Source organism: Dendrobates tinctorius, unplaced genomic scaffold, assembly GCF_039654945.1.
Source record: "Dendrobates tinctorius isolate UK_male_01 unplaced genomic scaffold, ASM3965494v1 ptg000126l, whole genome shotgun sequence".
Classification (NCBI taxonomy): Eukaryota; Metazoa; Chordata; class Amphibia; order Anura; family Dendrobatidae; genus Dendrobates; species Dendrobates tinctorius.
In genome coordinates this window covers 22586482-22613044 of record NW_027361794.1, presented here as the reverse complement: position 1 = coordinate 22613044, position 26563 = coordinate 22586482, and the positions used below count along the sequence as shown (strand labels likewise).

Sequence of the window (26563 nt, the reverse complement as noted above, 5' to 3'; positions counted from 1 at the left end):
CCTCAGCCATGGCTGTGCCTGTGACCAGCAGTGCCCGCTTGTCTGCAGGGGTGGCAAGGATTGCCTAGCCTGGGCCTTTTTTGACACTGCAAAGGATGAGCCAACTCATGTAATCTAACAACTTTGCAAAAAAGAACTGAGTCGTGGTAAAATGCAATAATTTGACTACTACATGTATGAACCTTCGCATGCGCAAACAACATGCTTTACTGTGGGAATCCCACTGCGCAATCATCAGCCGCCCCATCAATCACATCTGCTGCTTCTTCCTCCTCCTCTGTCATCGTGCCAACTATTGAGACACAGGTCTTTGACCGCAGAACCTTGGGTTTTTTACCCACTCAAATCACGCTGACTGAGAGGCCACCTTCAGCTGTAATGGAAGCGGGCATGCCTGCTGTTTTTGACCGATCTCAGAGAATGAGCACACCACGAGTTTCTCAATCCACCATAACATCTCCACCTGCACCTCTCTCATGGCCCAGCAGTTTGTCCGGTTCACCGTACTCCACCCTCTCTCAGCACTGCAGCCAGGCCACGGTTCTGCAGGTGTTGTCACATAAAAGATTGTTTCCTCCTACGCATGACAAAGCTAAGAAGTTGAACTCCACCATCTCCAATCTGCTGGCCATGGAAATGCTGCCCCTCTGCCTGGTAGATACAGACGGTTTCCGAAAGCTGATGGCCTTCGCTGTCCCGCAGTTCCAATTACCCAGTCGTCTTTACTTTTCTAAGACAGCTGTGCCAGCACTACACGAGCATGTTGCAGACAACATCACCCGTTCCTTGACAAAATCTCTGTCTGCCAGGTTGCATTTCATCACATACACTTGGACGAGTAAGCACAACCAAGGGCATTACATCGCGCTGACTGGGCACTGGGTGACTCTGGTGGCTGTGGGGACAGGCGCTGCTCCACAATTCTTGAAATCCCCAAGGCTTACAGGACAAACCTCTACATTTCATAGAATCATAGATAGAATCATTGAATCGTAGAGTTGGAAGGGACCTCCTGAACCATCTGGTCCAACCCCCTGCTCAAAGCAGGATTCGCTAAATCATCCCAGTCAGATGTCTGTCCAGCCTCTGTTTGAAGACTTCCATTGAATGAGAACTCACACTTCCTCCACTGCTTCTGCCCCCTCTATCTCCTCTAGGGCCCCCACCTGCGCCCTCAACCTCTGCCTTAACAAGACGCATTCCAACAGTGTAGAGCGACCCCCCTCCACCTCTGTACTGTGCAGCCAGGGCTCGCCGCAATCAGGCAGCATGAAAATTGATATGCCTTGGAGATCTCAGACATACAGCTGAAGAGTAGTGAACAGCTCTCCAGGATGAGTTTGGTCAATTGCTGTCTCCACTGAACCTGCATCCAAGGAAGGCCGTGTTTGATAACGGTGCAAACTTGTTGGAGGCCTTACATCGAGGCAAGCTCACACACATGCCTTGCATGGCTCACGTCCTCAACCTGGTGGTGGTACAGCGTTTTCTCAGCCCATATCCTGGCCTGGGTGAGCTGCTCCAGAAAGCATATAAGCTTTGTGCTCATTTCTGCCGTTCACATCCCTGTAGTCATTGACTTGCATCAATGCAGAGATCTTTGTCCATGCCATTTAACAGGTTTATATGCAATGTGCCGACACAGTGGAATTACACTCTGTACATGTTAAAGCAACTGTGGCAGCAGCAAGCCCTGACGCAGTATGTCATGTCGTATAGCCTGGGCCAACGCAGTATGAATGTGGCGCATATCACATTTACAGAGTGAACACAGATTAAGGACCTCTGCACCCTTCTGCACAGATTCAAAGTAGGAACTAAGATGGTTAGCGCTGACAGCGCCATCATCAGCATAGCAATTCTGGTCATCTATATGCTGGAGCAGACTTTGAATAGCCTGCGGGAGGAGATGGTGGTCCCAGAAGAAGAGGAGGAAGCAGAGGAGGCTGAGGAAGGGATAACATTGTTCCTAAGTTCAAGACTGTCATCACACAGGCGGGTGCCAAGTGAGGGTGGATCACTGTGATCGAGGGGGCTGGTGATAACAGACAAACTGTTATCGAAGGTGCAAGATCTGAGAAACAAATGGAGGAGGAAGAGGTAAAGGGCGAGCCACTGTCAATTGAAGAGGATAATCCTCCCCTCTCTGTTTTTCGTGGTTGGCGGGAGGGGATAGAGGAAACGAGCCTCATTGTTACCCAGCCACCAACACAGCATGGCCTTGGACCTCATGGTAGAGCCCGACATACGAGTGCCTACTTGCTGCAACATGATCCCCGTATAGTTATGATTAGGAATAATACTGACTACTGGGTTTCCACTAGATTATAAAACCAAATTTTGTCAGATGATTCCTGCCCTAGAAAGGGACCCGCGAATGTTGGAGTATCGAAACACACTTTTACACAACCTTAAGAGAGCTTTTCCCCAAGACAGCAGTGAAGCACACAGTTTGCATCTCAGCTATAGACTTCCAACCTCTGGCACGTCAATTCATCAATCCCAAAAGATTAACAGCAGCAGCAGTGGTGGAAGTGGAAGAAGCAATTTCTGTGAGTCCTTTGACACTTTTTTTTAGACCAACATGTGCACAAGTCTAACACTTGGTGAACAAATGGAGAGGATGATGCAGGAGTATCTAAAACTGAATATCAATACCATCAGTGAGGGTTTGGACCCTTTTAAATTTTGGTCTTCCAAAATGGATGAGGGCCTGAGCTCGCCTCACACGCCTTGAAGGTTGTATCGTGTCTCGAAGCCAGCGTTCTCTCTGAACGTGTCTTCAGCGCTGCTGGTGGAGTCCTGATAGATAAGCACATCAGGCTGTCCCCTGAAAGTGTAGAACGTCTAATTTTCATCAAGGTGAACATGTCATGGATCTCCAAGGACTTTTACACCCCAATCACAGCCTGTACAGACTAGGTGATATTGCATTTTTTAGTGTGATGCATTAATGAATGCTACATATGTCTTTTCAACTATGCAAGCTAAGCTTATATCTGGTAACCAGCTTACTCAATTCCTGCTCTGACTTAAACTCCTGTGTATATCCACTCCATTCTATGCCAGCAAGCAGTTAATCCTGAATGCTGCATATGTCTTTTCAACTATGCAAGCTTATATCTGGTATATAGTTATTTCAACTTACTCTGCTTGTCCCCTTATGTTGTGAGGTCAATACACTTTTCAAAGTGGTTTATGACGTATGTAGGCCTGGACATTGGTTTGTCTGATAATTACCTTTAATGTGCCCTGCTGTCTTAGTTTAGTTTGATTAACGAGAAGAGAGAGACGAAAAAAAAAAGATCTAAGCCTTAAATTCCTATATATTCAGACCTAGCTTGGGGATGCATTTATGCGCATTTAATTGAAGTACATTTATATACATCTACTCCCTGTACATTTGAATTACAACAAATATATACCATATGCATTTGTCTAATTTATATCCTGGCCGCTGCATTCACACACATCCACCGCCCTGGCATTAACTCTCTACACTCCATCCATATCGGCCCCTCACTCCTTTCCTCTCCTATGTATAGCACTCATGCTCTTTTCATATTGCTAAATTGCACAGATCCAGTCAGTCCCACCATTCAACATCAGAGACGCTCTCACAAATCACTTAACCATCTGCTCACTCTTTCTATCCTCCTTCTCCTAGTCGCAGGAGACATTGCTCCCAACCCTGGTCCCCCATGTTATAGAAAGTCAAATCCCCCAACTGCTACACTCAGATACCCTTCTAATTTTATTAATATTCCCTGCATGCCTTCTGTCTCTTTTAATTGTGCCCTATGGAATTCTCGCTCAGTGTGTAATAAACTCTCCTTCATCCATGACTTCTTCCTTTCAAATTCTCTTAACCTTCTGGCTCTTACTGAAACCTGGATAGAGCAGTCAGACACTACCGCTGCTTCTGCTCTTTCATATGGTGGACTACACTTCTCTCATATCCCAAGATCAGACAGTAAAGCAGGTGGAGGCGTTGGTCTGCTCCTATCACCAATATGTACCTTTCAGGTAATCCCTCAAGTACTCTCACTTGTCTTCCCTTCTTTTGAGGTCCATGCCGTCAGACTCTACACCCCCTTCTCCGTGCGAGTGGCAGTGATGTCTCATCCTTTCCACCCCCCCTCCCATCAATTCCTGAATCATTTTGCCACTTGGCTTCCACATTTTCTCTCCTGTGACATCCCTACCCTCATCATGGGCAATTTCAACATCCCCATTGCTCTTCCCCGCTCTCCATCTGCTACTCACCTTTTATCTCTAACCTCGTCGTTTGGCCTGTCGCAGCATACTAACTCCCCCACGCATGAAGACAGAAACTCCCTCGACTTGGTCTTCTCTCAGCTTTGTGCAGTGGATGATTTCGCAAACTCCCCTCTCCCGCTCTCTGACCACAACCTCCTATCATTCTCTGTCAAGAACTGCCAGGCCGCTCAGGTCACCCCCACTGTCCATACTTATAGAAACATACAGGTCATTAACACCCAGAAACTTATGAAGAACTTGCAGTCTTCATTGGCCCCTATCTCCTCCCTCTCATGTCCTGATTCTGCACTGAAGCATTAAAATGAAACACTTCAAAGTGCCCTGGATGAATTTGCACCTCCTATACATAGAACACGATACAGACGCCGACAACCCTGGCACACCCTGCAAACACATTTCCTGCAGTGGTGCTCCAGGTGCGCCGAACGTCTGTGGAGAAAATCCAATCTACACGAAGATTTCATCCATTATAAGTTTATGCTTGGAATATACAACACTGCCCTTCACCTCTCCAAACAATCCTATTTCAACACTCTTATCACCCCACTGTCCAATAACCTGAAACGTCTCTGACACTTTTCATTCCCTGCTCAACCCCAGAGTGCAGGCCCCAACCACAGAGCTTCGAGCTGACGATCTGGCCAATTACTTCAAAGAAAAAATTGACTTTATCTTACAGGAAATTATCTCCCAATCACCTCATACCATGCATTTTCCTTCCTCCCCCACTGCATCTAGCTCACTCTCTGATTTTGAACCAGTTACAGAAGAAGTAAGCAGGCTCCTTGCATCTTCTCGCCCAACCACTTGCACCAGTGACCCATTTCCGTCACATCTCCTCCGGTCCCTTTCCCCTGCTGTCACCACTCACCTAACTAAAATATTTAACCTCTCTCTCTTCTGGTATCTTTCCCTCCTCATTTAAGCATGCCATCATACATCCACTACTTAAAAAACTATCCCTCGACCAAAACTGTGCCGCTAACTATAGACCTGTCTCTAATCTTCTCTTCTTCTCTAGCCTGGTCCACACCCGTCTGATCCACTATCTCCCTGATAACTCTCTTCTCGACCCTCTCCAATCTGGTTTCAGCTCTTTACACTCTACTGAAACTGCCCTCACTAAAGTATCTAATGATCTACTAGCAGTTAAATCTAATGATCACTACTCCATGCTAATTCTCTTGGATCTCTACTATGCTCCGCTCCATCGGCATCAAGGACACCGTTCTCTCCTGGTTCTCCTCCTATCTCTCTGATCGCTCCTTTACTGTATCTTTTGCTGGTTCCTCCTCCTCTCATCTTCCCCTTACTGAGGGGGTTCCTCAAGGATCAGTCCTAGTCCCCCCCTCTTCTCTTTATACACTGCCCCTATTGGTCAAACAATCAGTAGATTTGGTTTCCAGTAAAATCTCTATGCTAATGACACCCAATTTTACACTTCTTCTCCTGACATCCGTGTGTGGTTCCACTATTACTCCCCAGCAACATGCCCGCTGTCTTGGGTCATACTTGACTCCGAGCTTTCCTTTGCCCCCAACATCCAATCACTGGCTCGCTCGTTATCTGCACCTCAAAAACATTTCTAGAATTCGACCTTTTCTTACTATTGACTCTGCAAAAACTCTTACTGTTTCTCTTATTCATTCTCGTCTGGACTATTGTAACTCTCTTCTAATCGGTATCCCTCTTACTAAACTCTCTCCCCTCCAATCTGTCTTGAATGCTGCAGTCAGGGTCATATTCCTCATCAATCGTTACACCGATGCCTCTACCTTGTGCCAGTCATTACACTGGCTACCCATCCACTCCAGAATCCAGTACAAACTTATTACCCTCACCCACAAAGCACTCCATGTTTCAGCACCACCCTACATCTCCTCCCTCGTTTCGGTCTACCACCCTACCCGAACCCTCCATTCTGCTGATGACCAGAGGTTAGCATCCTCAATAATCAGAACCTCCCACTCCCGTTTCCAAGACTATCCACATGCTGCACCAATTCTTTGGAATGCACTTCCCAGGTCAATACAATTAGTCTCCAATCCCTACAATTTTAAGCGTGCCCTGAAAACGCATTTATTCAGACTGGCCTACCGCCTCAACACATTAACCTAACTATCCCTGTGTGGCACATTCAAAAGTTTTACCATAACCAGGTTCCCCGCATCATGTTCCCACATGTTTTATGCATCCATTAGCCCTCTGTGTCTGTACTGTTACACATTTAACATTATGGCTGGTCCGAACAATCAGGGCAATTGTTACCACCCACCTTTCGTGTCTACCTTTTTCCTCATAGATTGTAAGCTTGCGAGCAGGGCCCTCATTCCTTTTGGTATCTGTTATGATCTATGTGATTATTGTTATGTTGTAATGTCGATCGTCTGTACAAGTCCCCTCTGAAATGTAAAGTGCTGTGGAATATGTGGGCGCTATAGAAATAAAATTATTATTATTATTAATAATAATAATGTCACGTATCTGCACTCTGTGATATCTTTAGTCTGGCTTCTGTGCCTGCTGTGGCTGCTGATATTAACACAAATTTGTGGAAATGTGAACAGTCATGGTCGGTCTACATCTGCTGGGTTACCTGTAGTGGAAGATGTCTCGGTTCCAATCCACTTCGGTGGTGTCAGGCCCTTATTTTTTAAAATGTGAACACTTCTGGTTGGGTGTCCATCTGCTGGATTGGGTGTAGTGGAAGACCTGTCAGTCCCTATTATATTATTTCTACTGTGGTGAAATTGATGCCACTTTGGTGGTGTCTGCCAATAATTTTTGGAAATGTGAACACTCCTTGTTGAGCGTCCATCTGCTGTATTGGCTGTAGTGGAAAACCTTTTGGGTCCCTATTATACTATTTCTACTGTGGTGAAACGGATGCCACTTCTGTGGTGTAAGGCCCTCATTTCTTTAAATGTGAACACTCCTTGTTGGGTGTCCATCTGCTGCATTGGGTGTAGTGGAAGAACTGTCGGTCCCGATTATACTACTTCTACTGTGGTGAAATTAATGCCACTTTGGTGGTGTCTGCCAATAATTTTTTGAAATCTGAACACTCCAGGTTAGGTCACCTTCATGCGTGTTGCATGTAGCAATAGGCCTCCGACACCGTCAGGCCTCCACCTCCTTGGACCCAACTATCCGTGTTACTATCCTTAAATTTTTCTGACAATGGTAGTCTACAAAACTGATATTTGTGCCACCTGAGTGTGGCTCAGCATGAAAGCAGGTAGAGGTGTTGCTTGTGGTGTCAGGGCTTCCAGCAAAGAGGCCCTACATCGATCCCTCACCCACCGAGTCTTACTGTGACGATCAATTGAAAGCTGTAAATGCTGTTCCAGACCCCGATACCTCATGCCTGGCTGATTGCTGCAGTGTCATGCTAAAATCTGTACTGTGAGTGAATTGGGGCCACTTTCCTGGTGTCTGTCCCTTATTTGATGTGTTTTGGCAGTGTTTGGGGTCGTTATAAGGTGTTGTGAATGCGTTTTCCATGCGATTCCTTTATCTGGAATCAGCAAATATTCGACAAATTAATTGGCGAATATTGCAAATTCGGCGATCATAATCCAAACATTGAAATATTCTAGTTACTACTCACCTGGGTAGTCATATGTAGGAGTCTCCTCTTTACACCGCTCATCACCCATCACATATGTCTCTGTAGTATTAATATGGGTCAGATCTTCACCCTGAAACAAATATTGTAAAAGTCACAGACAGATGGAGAAGTCACATCTAAGATCAGCTCTAATCCTGCCATCTCCACCGTTCTCATTACACAAGTATAAAACATATAATACTGGTGGATAAAACAAGACTGAGCACAAGACCTTCACAGCCATCTACACATCATAGGGGAAATCTCATGACACCTTCTCTCCATCTACCTGATGATCCTGAAGAACATTGGAATCTTCTTGTGTACAGTCCTGTGGAAGAAGAGGATGGGGACATCTCTCTGGTGTTGTCTTAGTGGATAGAACTGGAGGAAAAACATACAAGGACTGAATTTATTCTTTACATACAGATTATTATATTCCATGTGCATTTAGTCCTGTCAATTACCTGGAGATGCGAAGGGTTGGGGAACCTCCTTCATGATGTCCTTATACAGATCTTTGTGTTCTTCTAAATATTCCCACTCCTTCATGGACAAATAGACAGCGACATCCTGACACCTTATAGGAACCTGACACATACAAAGATACCGTCATCCCCCGATCCCTTCATAGCGTTACTATATAATGTCCTAGCATTCCCAGCAGTGTCACCTCTCCAGTCAGCAGCTCAATCATCTTGTAGGTGAGTTCTAGGATCTTCTGGTCATTGATGTCCTCATGTATCAGGGGGTGAGGTGGAGGTTCAGTGACTGGGCTCAGGGGTCTTCCCCATCCCTCAGACACAGGGTCCTGACAGCGCTCACTAGAGGTCTTCTTCACTACTGTGTAATCCTGGTTATGGAGAGACACATTAATAAATCTCACTACAGACATTTCCAGAGTCCTCACCTCTCCAGTTCTGTCCATCTGTTATTCCCATAGATAAGAATGATGTAATGTGACATCATCAGAATCTCTCACCTCTCCAGTAAGCCGGAAGAGGATCTCTAGGGTGAGGTGTAATATCCTCTCGGCCATCTTGTCTCTGTCCATATCCATCCTTGATGGGTTATTCAGGAAAATTCTCTTATGTAGAAGATCTTCACTGAGAGGATCCGATATTGTAGAGACCTGAATGAGAAGAAGATGAGCCGATGTAACATCATAAAAATCCTGTGTAATAATACAATTACTGGAGACAATAAGGGAAACATATGAGATTTATTATTTTACAGTATCTCGTTTTCTTCTTTACATCTACTAATAAAACCTATATATTTAGGCCACAGACAACAAGCAGTTTCTTCCTCGGAGTCGGCAGCTGAATACGTTTCTCATAGACTCATCTTCCATAACGCTAATTCTCGTCTCATTTACCGACACTGGAATCGGCATTAGCAATACTGCAGGAGATATTCATTACACGTGACAGGAGAAATATCTACTTCATGATGAGGTCGACATCTTCATCTTCTACAGGGACAGGGAAGCTGGTTAAAATTGATGGAAAGATGGATGGAGCCAAATACAGGACCATTCTTAAAGGGGTTGTCCGGTCTTTTCACATAATCTCTGTGCATATCTGGGCTGCAGAATGCTGACAATAAGTAATTTACCTTCTGTGGCTAGTCTGCATGGTTTCCAAGATATCATCTCTCGCTTCTATGAAAAACGTCCAGGGGGGTGTGTTCTGGCATTGAAATGAGAACTGGTCGTTTCCTCCTCACTAGTTTCACTTTCCATAGATCACTGTTCAGCGTGTGTCTGAGGGAGGAGCAGCTGGGTGGTTTTGCTTCTCTGCACTGAGGCTGCTGGAGGGGGAGGATTTGTTACTGTGTGAGGAGGGATAGGCTTGTTCATATGGTCGGGGAGGGCTTGTTGCTATGGAGGGTGGGGTTGTTGCTATAGAGGGCATGTTTTTAGTAGAGTAGGAGGAAACGACCAGTTCTCATTTCAATGCCAGAACACACACCCCCCTGGACGTTTTTCATAGAAGCAAGAGATCATATCTTGAAAACCTTGCAAACTAGCCACAGAAGGTAAATTACTTATTGTCAGCATTCTGCAGCCCAGATATGCACTGAGATTATGTGAAAAGCCCGGACAACCCCTTTAAATAAAACCTGTTGGGAGTCTGCAAAAGACCTGAGACTGGGACGGAGATTTATCTTTCAACAAGTCAATGATCCCAAACATAAAGCAAAATCTACAATGGAATAGTTCACAAATAAACATATCCAGGTGTTAGAATGGCCAAGTCAAAGTCCAGACCTGAATCCAATCGAGAATCTGTGGAAAGAGCTGAAAACTGCTGTTCACAAACGATCTCCATCAAACCTCACTGAGCTCGAGCTGTTTGCCAAGGAAGAATAGGCAAGAATTTCAGTCTCTCGGTGTACAAAACTGATAGACATACCCCAAGCGACTTGCAGCTGTAGTCGCAGCAAAAGGTGGCGCAACAAAGTAATAAATTAAAGGGGCCGAATAGTATTGCACGCCCCACTTTTCAGGTTTTTGTATTTCCACAAAAATTTAAATAACCAATAAATTTCGTTCAACTTCACAATTGTGTCCCACTTGTTGTTGATTCTTCACCAAAAATTTACATTTGGTATCTTTATGTTTGAAGCATGACATGTAGGAAAAGGTTGAAAAGTTCCAGGGAGCCAAATACTTTCGCAAGTTACTGTATATATTTGGCACAGTCATACAGTGGATAAGGAAAGTATTCAGACCCCTTTGAATTTTTCACTCTTTCATTGCAGCCATTTGGTAAATTCCAAAAAGTATATTTTTTTTCTCATTAATGTACTCTGCACCCCATTTTGACTGAAAAAAAACAGAAATGTAGACGTTTTTGCAAATTTATTAAAAAAGAAAAGCTGAAATATCACATGATCATAAGTTTTCAGACCTTTTCCTGACTATTGAGTAGAAGCACCCTTTTGAGCTAGTACAGCCATGAGTCTTCTTGGGAATAATGCAACAAGTTTTTCACACCTGGATTTGGGGATCCTCTGCCATTCTTCCTTGCAGATCCTCTCCAGTTTCGCAGGTTGGATGGTGAACGTTGGTGGACAGCCATTTTCAGGTCTCTCCAGATATGCTCAATTGCATTTAGGTCAGGGCTCTGGCTGGGACAGTCAAGAAAGGTCACAGAGTTGTTCTGAAGCCACTCCTTTGTTATTTTAGCTGTGTGCTTAGGGTCATTAGGTCATAAGGTCCAGAGCACTCTGGAAGAGGTTTTTATTCAGGATATCACTATACATGGCCGCATTCATGTTTCCTTCAATTGCAACCAGTCGTCCTGTCCCTGCAGCTGAAAAACACCCCCATAGCATGATGCTGCCACCACCATGTTTCACTGTTGGGATTGTATTGGGCAGGTGATGAGCAGTGCCTGATTTTCTCCACACATACCACTTAGAACTTTTTGGCGATAATTCTATCTTTATCTCAACAGACCGGAGAATCTTATTTCTCAGTCTGGGAGTCCTTCATGTGTTTTTTAACAAACTCTACGCTGGCTTTTATATGTCTTGCACTGAGGAGAGGATTCCTTCAGGCCACTCTGCCATAAAGACCCGACTGGTGAAGGGCTGCAGGGATAGTTCCACAAAGTAAACTTTCTCCCATCTTGCTACTGCTTCTCTGAAGCTCAGCCACAGTGATCTTGGAGTTCTTCTTTACCTCTCTTACGAAGGCTCTTCACCCACAATTGCTCAGTTTGACTGGATGGCAAGGTCTAGGAAGACTTCTGGTGGTCTCAAACTTCTTCCATTTAAGGATTATGGAGGTCACTGTGTTCTTAGGAACCTGAGTACTGCAGAAATTCTTTTTGTAACCTTGACCAGATCTGTGCCTTGCCACAATTCTGTCTCTGAGCTCCTTGGCCAGTTCCTTTGACCTCATGTACATTAATGAGAAAAAAAAAATGAACTTTTTTGAATTTACCAAATGGCTGCAATGAAACAAAGAGTGAAAAATTTAAAGGGGTCTGAATACTTTCCGTACTCACTGTATCTCCCAACTCTGCAGATCGCATGCTGCTGTTGTACTTGGCAGGCCCAGACGATATGGAGATGAATGAGGGAGACCAGAAGTTAAAAAATAAACTTTCCTTTACTTAACAAGAACTTGATGAGAAGTATATACATCACATTGCAGTCATAACACTTTATGAATGCTTCTTCTGCATTATGCAGAGTCAGGAACTCTCCGGTTACATGTGGCGGTACATAACTTTTTCACATGCCACAATAGTCCAGCAAACCTGAGCTAAGGACCTCACCCTACTCTTTGTCTCCGCTATGTTCCCTGCCCAGATTCTCACTGCCATTTTATCTTTGCTTTCCTTCAGAATGGACTATCTGATGTCTCCTCCCTGATACACAACACCATATCAATTCAGGACTGCAACCAGCTAGACCAAAGATCACTAATTACAAGGAATTTGTTCTCCTGTGTACCCATGTAGCTCAGTATGAGGGCTCCCACACAGTATGATGGCCCCCACAGATCCCACAGCACCTCACACAGTATTATTCCCACCACAACCTTCCACAGAAAATAAGGACCCAAAGTCAGTATGGAGGCATTTACAGTCCACCACAGTCCCTTACTCAGTATAATGACCCCTACCAGCCACACATTCAGTATGAGAGTCCCAACAGCTCTTCTCTTAATTCCTGATATGTAAAAAAAAAACAAAAAACATACACTATTCACCCAACCCCATTCCCGAGGTGAACTACTCCAGTCTGTGCAGTGAGTACTGAGGCTCCATACTACAGGTGTGATGCAGTGACATCATTGTGTCTGCAGTGCGCGGAGTCTCAGATTAACAGAAGGCTGAATGGTGGATCAGGAGCTTCCGACTCCTTGATTCACTATTCTATTCAATGGTATCACCGTCATGTGAGTGTGGATATCTCTGAAATTGTGATGCTAGGAAGGAGAGGGTGACCAATACCAAACCCCACGAGCCCTCTCAATTCATGGGCATAATAGTGATCGAGTGGGCTACCGCTATGGATGATACACTCTGCCTAACCAACTATCGTATGGTAAATATCTCATAGATCCTGGGGTCATTAGTATCTGCACCAAGAATGAGGCTGAGTATTTGTTAATTAGCTGTGAGGTTTTTGGTGGGGTGGATGGTACCATATTGTGCACGTAGGGGGCAGTACTGTGGGAACATTAGAAAATGGGAGAAGACAGTACTGTTTGTGAGGGGGATGGCAGTCCTGTGGAAACATTATCCTGTGTGTATGGCAAGCTGCTATTGTGGGAACATTATACTATGTAGGGGGATGGCGGTACTGTGGGAACATTATACTGTGTGTGATGGGATGATGGTACTATGGAAATATTATATTGTGTGGAGAGAATGGCGATACTGTGAGAAGATTATACTATGTGAAAGGGGGTATAGCGATACTGTGGAAACTTTATACTGCGTTAGGGGCATCATATATACTGCATAAGTGGTGTATAAAGGTGTGTCATAAGAAGAACGAATCCTCAGGGCTGTGCGGCATTTGTACAAAAAGACTGCCATCTGCCATCCAGACAGAACCCTAAGGAATCAATGGGAACAGGGAGAGTTTCAGGAAGAAAGATTCTAGATCAGTGGTTCCCAAACTCCAGTCCTCGCGGACCCCAACAGGTCATGTTTTCAGGATTTCCATAGTGTTACACATGTGAGAGAATTCCTGATGCCTTGATGATACTTGCATCACCTGTGAAATACTAAGGAATACCTGAAAACATGGCATGTTGGGGTCCGCGAAGACTGGAGTTTGGGAAACACTAGTCTAGATAGTTCACCAGGTCAGGTGACCTTGATGACGCAGTTTACTGTTATTATACAGGCCATAGCTCCAAAGTCAGAACAGATTTAGTGCCAAGCAAAAAAAGGGTGCCAGGGAAAAATCTGAGGTACCGGCCATGGTAAAGTGCCCGAGGCAGCTGGTTGTATCGGCAGAACCCAGGCGGCACCAGACGAGTCCCAAAGTCTAGACTACGTCAGCAAAGGCCAGAGAACCAGACCTGCACTGCTCAAGACCCGGAGTCCAGACTATGCCTGTCAAGACCTGAGAACCTGACCTGCACCTGTCAAGACTCAGACTCCAGACTACACCAGGCAAAAGCAGAGCCCCAGCTCTTACTACTTCTGGTATAAGAGACGGATGTGCCAATGATGTGTGAGTAGATTCTGCTCAGTAGTATACGCCTGCAGAGAAGATCAGGAGGTGTGAGTGAGCCGGGCCATTACTTCCAGCACTGACGTCAGTATAGGTGTTGGTCCAGGGTAGTACAGAAGACAAGGTGAAAGCCGGTTGAAGTGAATGCGGCCCAGTGAGCCTTGATAGACTTTGTAAGGAGGACTTACGGCCTAACAGGAAAAGGTAGAGACCCCACTATGGCCTGTGTTCACAGAAGAGACAGTGCAGTCGACCATATGTGTCAGGAAAATCACCCTTGTCAATAACTAAAGTAACATTTAGTAAGACGCTGCTATTACAGTGAGTGAGCCGGAGAATTCATTGTATATCTGATAATGTAGATTTCACCTCGTAATCACCCTGTTTTGCATTATTCACTGTTGCCATAATGGTCACAATTCCCATTATCAGGGAAATAATTATAATATTGGTTACTTCCGGTTTGTCTGTGTGTTGTATCCGGTCACCTACTTACAGGGGCATTACACTGTGTGGGGGGCATCATATATACTGCATAAGGGGCATAATGGGGGCATTACACTGTGTGGGGGCATCATATATACTGCATAAGGGGCATAATGGGGGCATTATACTGTGTGGGGGCATCATATATACTGCATAAGGGGCATAATGGGGGCATTACACTGTGTGGGGGCATCATATATACTGCATAAAGGGCATAATGGGGGCATTACACTGTGTGGGGGGCATCATATATACTGCATAAGGGGCATAATGGAGGCATTACACTGTGTGGGGGCATCATATATACTGCATAAGGGGCATAATGGGGGCATTACACTGTGTGGGGGCATCATATATACTGAATAAGGGGCATAATGGGGGCATTACACTGTGTGGGGGCATCATATATACTGCATAAGGGGCATAATGGGGGCATTACACTGTGTGGGGGCATCATATATACTGCATAAAGGGCATAATGGGGGCATTACACTGTGTGGGGGGCATCATATATACTGCATAAGGGGCATAATGGAGGCATTACACTGTGTGGGGGCATCATATATACTGCATAAGGGGCATAATGGGGGCATTACACTGTGTGGGGGCATCATATATACTGAATAAGGGGCATAATGGGGGCATTACACTGTGTGGGGGCATCATATATACTGCATAAGGGGCATAATGGGGGCATTACACTGTGTGGGGGGCATCATATATACTGCATAAGGGGCATAATGGGGGCATTACACTGTGTGGGGGCATCATATATACTGCATAAGGGGCATAATGGGGGCATTACACTGTGTGGGGGGCATCATATATACTGCATAAGGGGCATAATGGGGGCATTACACTGTGTGGGGGCATCATATATACTGCTTAAGGGGCATAATGGGGGAATTACACTGTGTGGAGGCATCATATATACTGCATAAGGGGCATAATGGGGGCATTACACTGTGTGGGGGCATCATATATACTGAATAAGGGGCATAATGGGGGCATTACACTGTGTGGGGGCATCATATATACTGCATAAGGGGCATAATGGGGGCATTACACTGTGTGGGGGCATCATATATACTGCATAAAGGGCATAATGGGGGCATTACACTGTGTGGGGGGCATCATATATACTGCATAAGGGGCATAATGGAGGCATTACACTTTGTGGGGGCATCATATATACTGCATAAGGGGCATAATGGGGGCATTACACTGTGTGGGGGCATCATATATACTGAATAAGGGGCATAATGGGGGCATTACACTGTGTGGGGGCATCATATATACTGCATAAGGGGCATAATGGGGGCATTACACTGTGTGGGGGGCATCATATATACTGCATAAGGGGCATAATGGGGGCATTACACTGTGTGGGGGCATCATATATACTGCATAAGGGGCATAATGGGGGCATTACACTGTGTGGGGGGCATCATATATACTGCATAAGGGGCATAATGGGGGCATTACACTGTGTGGGGGCATCATATATACTGCTTAAGGGGCATAATGGGGGAATTACACTGTGTGGAGGCATCATATATACTGCATAAGGGGCATAATGGGGGCATTACACTGTGTGGGGGCATCATATATACTGAATAAGGGGCATAATGGGGGCATTACACTGTGTGGGGGCATCATATATACTGCATAAGGGGCATAATGGGGGCATTACACTGTGTGGGGGCATCATATATACTGCATAAAGGGCATAATGGGGGCATTACACTGTGTGGGGGGCATCATATATACTGCATAAGGGGCATAATGGGGGCATTACACTGTGTGGGGGCATCATATATACTGCATAAGGGGCATAATGGGGGCATTACACTGTGTGGGGGCATCATATATACTGCATAAAGGGCATAATGGGGGCATTACACTGTGTGGGGGGCATCATATATACTGCATAAGGGGCATAATGGAGGCATTACACTGTGTGGGGGCATCATATATACTGAATAAGGGGCATAATGGGGGCATTACACTGTGTGGGGGCATCATATATACTGCATAAGGGGCATAATGGGGGCATTACACTGTGTGGGGGCATCATATATACTGCATAAGGGGCATAATGGGGGCATTACACTGTGTGGGGGGCATCATATATACTGCATAAGGGGCATAATGGGGGCATTACACTGTGTGGGGGCATCATATATACTGCATAAGGGGCATAATGGGGGCATTACACTGTGTGGGGGGCATCATATATACTGCATAAGGGGCATAATGGGGGCATTACACTGTGTGGGGGCATCATATATACTGCTTAAGGGGCATAATGGGGGAATTACACTGTGTGGAGGCATCATATATACTGCATAAGGGGCATAATGGGGGCATTACACTGTGTGGGGGCATCATATATACTGAATAAGGGGCATAATGGGGGCATTACACTGTGTGGGGGCATCATATATACTGCATAAGGGGCATAATGGGGGCATTACACTGTGTGGGGGGCATCATATATACTGCATAAGGGGCATAATGGGGGCATTACACTGTGTGGGGGCATCATATATACTGCATAAGGGGCATAATGGGGGCATTACACTGTGTGGGGGGCATCATATATACTGCATAAGGGGCATAATGGAGGCATTACACTGTGTGGGGGCATCATATATACTGCTTAAGGGGCATAATGGGGGAATTACACTGTGTGGAGGCATCATATATACTGCATAAGGGGCATAATGGGGGCATTACACTGTGTGGGGGCATCATATATACTGCATAAGGTGCATAATGGGGGCATTACACTGTGTGGGGGGCATCATATATACTGCATAAGGGGCATAATGGAGGCATTACACTGTGTGGGGGCATCATATATACTGCTTAAGGGGCATAATGGGGGAATTACACTGTGTGGAGGCATCATATATACTGCATAAGGGGCATAATGGGGGCATTACACTGTGTGGGGGCATCATATATACTGCATAAGGGGCATAATGGGGGCATTACACTGTGTGGGGACATCATATATACTGCATAAGGGGCATAATGGGGGCAATACACTGTATGGGGGCATCATATATACTGCATAAGGGGCATAATGGGGGCATTACACTGTGTGGGGGCATCATAATTACTGCATAAGGGACATAATGGGGGCATTACACTGTGTGGCGGCATCATATATACTGCATAAGAGGCATAATGGGGGCATTACACTGTGTGGGGGCATCATATATACTGCATAAGGGACATAATGGGGGCATTACACTGTGTGGGGGCATCATATATACTGCATAAGGGGCATAATGGGAGCATTACACTGTGTGGGAGGCATCATATATACTGCATAAGGGACATAATGGGGGCATTACACTGTGTGGGGGAATCATATATACTGCATAAGGAGCATAATGGGGGCATTACACTGTGTGGGGGAATCATATATACAGCATAAGGGGCATAATGGGGGCATTACACTGTGTGGGGGCATCATATATCCTGCATAAGGGGCATAATGGGGGCATTACACTGTGTGGGGGGCATCATATATACTGCATAAGGGACATAATGGGGGCATTACACTGTGTGGGGGAATCATATATACTGAATAAGGGGCATAATGAGGGCATTACACTGTGTGGGGGCATCATATATACTGCATAAGGGGCATAATGGGGGCATTACACTGTGTGGGGGGCATCATATATACTGCATAAGGGGCATAATGGGGGCATTACACTGTGTGGGGGCATCATATATACTGCATAAGGGACATAATGGGGGCATTACACTGTGTGGGGGCATCATATATACTGCATAAGGGGCATAATGGGAGCATTACACTGTGTGGGAGGCATCATATATACTGCATAAGGGACATAATGGGGGCATTACACTGTGTGGGGGCATCATATATACTGCATAAGGGGCATAATGGGGGCATTACACTGTGTGGGGGAATCATATATACAGCATAAGGGGCATAATGGGGGCATTACACTGTGTGGGGGCATCATATATCCTGCATAAGGGGCATAATGGGGGCATTACACTGTGTGGGGGGCATCATATATACTGCATAAGGGACATAATGGGGGCATTACACTGTGTGGGGGAATCATATATACTGAATAAGGGGCATAATGAGGGCATTACACTGTGTGGGGGCATCATATATACTGCATAAGGGGCATAATGGGGGCATTACACTGTGTGGGGGGCATCATATATACTGCATAAGGGGCATAATGGGGGCATTACACTGTGTGGGGGGCATCATATATACTGTATAAGGGGCATAATGGGGGCATTACACTGTGTGGGGGCATCATATATACTGCATAAGGGGCATAATGGGGGCATTACACTGTGTGGGGGGCATCATATATACTGCATAAGGGGCATAATGGGGGCAATACACTGTGTGGGGGCATCATATATACTGCATAAAGGGCATAATGGGGGCATTACACTGTGTGGGGGCATCATATATACTGCATAAGGGGCATAATGGGGGCATTACACTGTGTGTGGGCATCATATATACTGCATAAGGGGCATAATGGGGGCATTACACTGTGTGGGGGGCATCATATATACTGCATAAGGGGCATAATGGGGGCATTACACTGTGTGGGGGGCATCATATATACTGTATAAGGGGCATAATGGGGGCATTACACTGTGTGGTGGCATCATATATACTGCATAAGGGGCAAAATGGGGGCATTACACTGTGTGGGGGGGCATCATATATACTGCATAAGGGGCATAATGGGGGCAATACACTGTGTGGGGGCATCATATATACTGCATAAAGGGCATAATGGGGGCATTTCACTGTGGGGGGGCATCATATATACTGCATAAGGGGCATAATGGGGGCATTACACTGTGTGTGGGCATCATATATACTGCATAAGGGGCATAATGGGGGCATTACACTGTGTGGGGGGTATCATATATACTGCATAAGGGGCATAATGGAGGCATTACACTGTGTGGGGGCATCATATATACTGCATAAAGGGCATAATGGGGGTATTACACTGTGTGGGGGCATCATATATACTGCATAAGGGGCATAATGGGGGCATTACACTGTGTGGGGGCATCATATATACTGCATAAGGGGCATAATGGGGGCATTACACTGTGTGGGGGAATCATATATACTGCATAAGGGGCATAATGGGGGCATTACACTGTGTGGGGGCATCATATATACTGCATAAGGGGCATAATGGGGGCATTACACTGTGTGGGGGCATCATATATACTGCATAAGGGGCATAATGGGGGCATTACACTCTGTGGGGGGCATCATATATACAGCATAAGGGGCATAATGGGGGCATTACACTGTGTGGGGTCATCATATATCCTGCATAAGGGGCATAATGGGGGCATTACACTGTGTGGGGGGCATCATATATACTGCATAAGGGAAATAATGGGGGCATTACACTGTGTGGGGGAATCATATATACTGAATAAGGGGCATAATGAGGGCATTACACTGTGTGGGGGCATCATATATACTGCATAAGGGGCATAATGGGGGCATTACACTGTGTGGGGGGCATCATATATACTGCATAAGGGGCATAATGGGGGCATTACACTGTGTGGGGGGCATCATATATACTGCATAAGGGGCATAATGGAGGCATTACACTGTGTGGGGGCATCATATATACTGCATAAGGGGCATAATGGGGGCATTACACTCTGTGTGGGGCATCATATATACTGCATAAGGGACATAATGGGGGCACTACACGGTGTGGGGCCATCATATATACTGCATAAGGGGCATTACACTGTGTAGGGGCTTCATATATACTGCATAAGGGGCATAATGGGGGCATTACACTGTGTGGGGTCATCATATATACTGCATAAGGGGCATAATGGGGGCATTACACTGTGTGGGGGCATCATATATACTGCATAAGGGGCATAATGGGGGCATTACACTGTGTGGGGGCATCATATATACTGCATAAGGAGCATAATGGGGGCATTACACTGTGTGGGGGCATCATATATACTGCAAAAGGGACATAATGGGGACATCATATATCCTGCATAAGGAGCATAATGGGGGCATTACACTGTGTGGGGGCATCATATATACTGCATAAGGGACATAATGGGGGCATTACACGGTGTGGGGGCATCATATATACTGCATAAGGGGCATAATGGGGGCATTAAACGGTGTGGGGCCATCATATACAGTCATATGTAAAAGTTTGGGCACCCCTATTAATGTTAACCTTTTTTCTTTATAACAATTTTGGTTTTTGCAACAGCTATTTCAGTTTCATATATCTAATAACTGATGGACTCAGTTATATTTCTGGATTCAAATGAGGTTTATTGTACTAACAGAAAATGTGCAATCTGCATTTAAACAAAATTTGACCGGTGCAAAAGTATGGGCACCCTTATCATTTTCTTGATTTGAACACTCCTAACTACTTTTTACTGACTTCCTGAAGCACTAAATTGGTTTTGTAACCTCATTGAGCTTTGAACTTCATAGCCAGGTGTATCAAATCATGAGAAAAGGTACTTAAGGTGGCCACTTGCAAGTAGTTCTCCTATTTGATTCTCCTATGAAGAGTGGCATCATGGGCTCCTCAAAACAACTCTCGAATGATCTGAAAACCAAGATTATTCAACATAGCTTTTCAGGGGAAGGATACAAAAAGTTGTCTCAGAGATTTAACCAGTCAGTTTCCACTGTGAGGAACATAGTAAGGAAATGGAAGAACACAGGTACAGTTCTTGTTAAGCCCAGAAGTGGCAGGCCAAGAAAAATATCAGAAAGGCAGAGAAGAAGAATGGTGAGAACAGTCAAGGACAATCCACAGACCACCTCCAAAGACCGGCAGCATCATCTTGCTGCAGATGATGTCACTGTGCATCGGTCAACAATACAGCGCATGCATAACGCCTTTTTGTATGACCAAACAACTCAATCTTTGTTTCATCAGTCCACAGGACCTTCTTCCAAAATGTAACTGGCTTGTTCTAATGTGCTTTTGCAGACCTCAGGTGACTCTGTTTGTGGCGTGCTTGCAGAAATGGCTTCTTTCGCATCACTCTCCCATACAGCTTCTCCTTGTGCAAAGTGCGCTGTATTGTTGACCGATGCACAGTGACACCATCTGCAGCAAGATGATGCTGCAGGTCTTTGGAGGTGGTCTGTGCATTGTCCTTGACTGTTCTCACCATTCTTCTTCTCTGCCTTTCTGATATTTTTCTTGGCCTGCCACTTCTGGGCTTAACAAGAACTGTACCTGTGTTCTTCTATTTCCTTACTATGTTCCTCACAGTGGAAACTGACAGGTTAAATCTCTGAGACAACTTTTTGTATCCTTCCCCTGAAAAGCTATGTTGAATAATCTTGGTTTTCAGACCATTTGAGAGTTGTTTTGAGGAGCCCATGATGCCACTCTTCATAGGAGAATCAAATAGGAGAACTACTTGCAAGTGGCCACCTTAAATACCTTTTCTCATGATTTGATACACCTGGCTATGAAATTCAAAGCTCAATGAGGTTACAAAACCAATTTAGTGCTTCAGGAAGTCAGTAAAAAGTAGTTAGGAGTGTTCAAATCAAGAAAATGATAAGGGTGCCCATACTTTTGCACTGGTCAAATTTTGTTTAAATGCAGATTGCACATTTTCTGTTAGTACAATAAACCTCATTTGAATCCAGAAATATAACTGAGTCCATCAGTTATTAGATATATGAAACTGAAATAGCTGTTGCAAAAAACAAAATTGTTATGAAGAAAAAAGGTTAACATTAATAGGGGTGCCCAAACTTTTACATATGACTGTATACTGTATAAGGGGCATAATGGGGGCATTACACTGTGTGGGGGGCATCATATATACTGCATAAGGGGCATAACACTGTGTGGGGGCATCATATATACTGTATAAAGGGCATAACACTGCGTGGGGACATCATATATACTGCATAAGGGACATAATGGGGGCATTACACTGTGTGGGGGGCATCAAATATACTGCATAAGGGACATAATGGGGGCATTGCAGTGTGTGTGGGGCATCATATATACTGAATAAGGGGCATAATGGGGGCATTACACTGTGTGGGGGCATCATATATACTGCATAAGGGACATAATGGGGGCATTACACTGTGTGGGTTGCATCATATATACTGAATAAAAGGCATAATGGGGGCATTATACTGTGTGGGGGCATCATATATACTGCATAAGGGGCATAATGGGGGCATTATACTGTGTGGGGGCATCATATATACTGAATAAGGGGCATAATGGGGGCATTACACTGTGTGGGGGCATCATATATACTGTATAAGGGGCATAATGGGGGCATTACACTGTGTGGGGGCATCATATATACTGCATAAGAGGCATAATGGGGGCATTACACTGTGTGGGGGCATTATATATACTGCATAAGAGGCATAATGGGGGCATTACACTGTGTGGGGGGCATCATATATACTGCATAAGGGGCATAATGGGGCATTACACTGTGTGGGGGCATTATATATACTGCATAAGAGGCATAATGGGGGCATTACACTGTGTGGGGGCATCATATATAGTGCATAAGGGGCATAATGGGGCATTACACTGTGTGGGGGGCATCATATACACTGCATAAGGGGCATAATACTGTGTGGGGGCATCATATATACTGCATAAGGGGCATAATTGGGGGCATTATACTGTGTGTGGGCATCATATATACTGCATAAGGGGCATAATGGGGGAATTACACTGTGTGGGGGGCATCATATATACTGCATAAGGGGCATAATGGGAGCATTACACTGTGTGGGGGCATCATATATACTGCATAAGGGGCATAATGAGGGCATTACACTGTGTGGGGGCATCATATATACTGCATAAGGGGCATAATGAGGGCATTACACTGTGTGGGGGGCATCATATATACTGCATAAGGGGCATAATGGGGGCATTACACTGTGTGGGGGCATCATATATACTGCATAAGGGGCATAATGGGGGCATTAGACTGTGTGGGGGCATCATTTATACTGCATAAGGGGCATAATGGGGGCATTAACTGTGTGGGGGCATCATATATACTGCATAAGGGGCATAATGGGGGCATTACACTGTGTGGGGGCTTCATATATACTGCATAAGGGGCATAATGGGGGCATTACACTGTGTGGGGGCATCATATATACTGCATAAGGGGCATAATGGGGGCATTACACTCTGTGGGGGCATCATATATACTGCATAAGGGGCATAATGGGAGCATTACACTGTGTGGGGGCATCATATATACTGCATAAGGGGCATAATGGGGCATTACACTGTGTGGGGGTATCATATATACTGTAAAGGGGCATAATGGGGGCATTACACTGTGTGGGGGCATCATATATACTGCATAAGGGGCATAATGGGGGCATTACACTGTGTGGGGGCATCATATATACTGCATAAGGGGCATAATGGGGGCATTACACTGTGTGGGGGGCATCATATATACTGCATAAGGGGCATAATGGGGGCATTACACTGTGTGGGGGCATTATATATACTGCATAAGGGGTAAAATGGGGGCATTACACTGTGTGGGGGCATCATATATACTGCATAAGGGGAATAATGGGGGCATTATACTGTGTGGGGGCATCATATATACTGCATAAGGAGCATAATGGGGGCATTACACTGTGTGGGGGCATCATATATACTGAATAAGGGGCATAATGGGGGCATTACACTGTGTGGGGGCATCATATATACTGTATAAGGGGCATAATGGGGGCATTACACTGTGTGGGAGGCATCATATATACTGCATAAGGGGCATAATGGGGGCATTACACTGTGTGGGGGCATCATATATACTGAATAAGGGGCATAATGGGGGCATTACACTGTGTGGGGGCATCATATATACTGAATAAGGGGCATAATGGGGGCATTACACTGTGTAAGGCCAAGAAAGGGGCCTGTACTATGAGAACAATCCGTTTCCTCCCTTTCTGTCTTCTATAGTTGGGTGGTATGTATCTATTACAGGAAACGGAACAAAAACGCAATGATTCTTATAAAGTGTCAACAAAAACCCCAAAAGAGTCTCAGTGGTGAAGGGGTAATGTCCCCCACTCTCAGAAATGGGCAATCTCCAGCAACGACCTCCACCCACAGAGCCGCACTCCACATAGAGAATAATGGGGCCTCCAGCACCGACCTCCACCCGCAGAGCCGCACTCCACATAGAGAATAATGGAGCCTCCAGCACCGACCTCCACCCGCAGAGCCACACTCCACATAGAGAATAATGGAGCCTCCGGCACCGACCTCCACCCGCAGAGCCGCACTCCACATAGAGAATAATGGAGCCTCTAGCACTTACCTCCACCCGCAGAGCCGCACTCCACATACAGAATAATGGAGCCTCCAGCACCGACCTCCACCGACAGAGCCGCACTCCACATAGAGAATAATGGAGCCTCCAGCACAGACCTCCACCCGCAGAGCCGCACTCCACGTAGAGAATAATGGAGCCTCCAGCACCGACCTACACCCGCAGAGCCGCACTCCACATAGAGAATAATGGAGCCTCCAGCACTGACCTCCACCCGCACTCCACATAGAGAATAATGGAGCCTCCAGCACCGACCTCCATCCGCAGAGTCGCACTCCACATAGAGAATAATGGAGCCTCCAGCACCGACCTCCACCCGCAGAGCCGCACTCCACATAGAGAATAATGGAGCCTCCGGCACCGACCTCCACCCTCAGAGCCGCACTCCACATAGAGAATAATGGAGCCTCCGGCACCGACCTCCACCCGCAGAGCCGCACTCCACATAGACAATAATGGAGCCTCCGGCACTTACCTCCACCCGCACTCCACATAGAGAATAATGGAGTCTCCAGCACCGACCTCCACCCGCAGAGTCGCACTCCACATAGAGAATAATGGAGCCTCCGGCACCGACCTCCACCCGCACTCCACATAGAGAATAATGGAGTCTCCAGCACCGACCTCCACCCGCAGAGCCGCACACCACATAGAGAATGGAGCCTCCAGCACCTACCTCCACCCGCAGAGCCGCACTCCACATAGAGAATAATGGAGCCTCCAGCACCGACCTCCACCCGCAGAGCCGCACTCCATATAGAGAATAATGGAGCCTCCAGCACCTACCTCCACCCGCAGAGCCACACTCCACATAGAGAATAATGGAGACTCCAGCACCGACCTCCACCTGCAGAGCGGCACTCCACATAGAGAATAATGGAGCCTCCAGCACCGACCTCCACCCGCAGAGCCGCACTCCACATAGAGAATAATGGAGCCTCCAGCACCGACCTCCACCCGCAGAGCCACACACCACATAGAGAATAATGGAGCCTCCAGCACCGACCTCCACCCGCAGAGCCGCACTCCACATAGAGAATAATGGAGCCTCCAGCACCGACCTCCACCCGCAGAGCCGCACTCCACATAGAGAATAATGGAGCCTCCAGCACCGACCTCCACCCGCAGAGCCACACACCACATAGAGAATAATGGAGCCTCCAGCACCGACCTCCACCCGCAGAGCCGCACTCCACATAAGAGAATAATGGAGCCTCCGGCACCGACCTCCACCCGCAGAGCTGCACTCCACATAAGAGAATAATGGAGCCTCCGGCACCGACCTCCACCCGCAGAGCCGCACTCCATATAGAGAATAATGGAGCCTCCGGCACCGACCTCCACCCGCAGAGCCGCACTCCACATAGAGAATAATGGAGCCTCCAGCACTTACCTCCACCCGCAGAGCCGCACTCCACATAGAGAATAATGGAGCCTCCAGCACCGACCTCCACCCGCAGAGCCGCACTCCACATAAGAGAATAATGGAGCCTCCGGCACCGACCTCCACCCGCAGAGCTGCACTCCACATAGAGAATAATGGAG

At 46.1% G+C, this 26563-nt stretch overlaps 1 protein-coding gene across 10 annotated transcripts in view; it reads right to left on the bottom strand.

Moving 5' to 3' along the window:
- The window catches only part of LOC141047087 (uncharacterized), a 503667-nt gene that overhangs the window by 21310 nt on the left and 455794 nt on the right, over positions 1–26563 (bottom strand). For all 10 annotated transcript variants that reach the window (XM_073542037.1, XM_073542039.1, XM_073542036.1 and 7 more), the window contains 5 exons: positions 8874–9023; positions 8565–8744; positions 8359–8482; positions 8181–8275; positions 7892–7982 (listed from right to left, as the gene is read on the bottom strand). In XM_073542037.1, coding sequence (XP_073398138.1) covers positions 7892–7982; positions 8181–8275; positions 8359–8482; positions 8565–8744; positions 8874–9023 — 640 coding nt within the window. The remainder of the gene's footprint in view (positions 1–7891; positions 7983–8180; positions 8276–8358; positions 8483–8564; positions 8745–8873; positions 9024–26563) is intronic.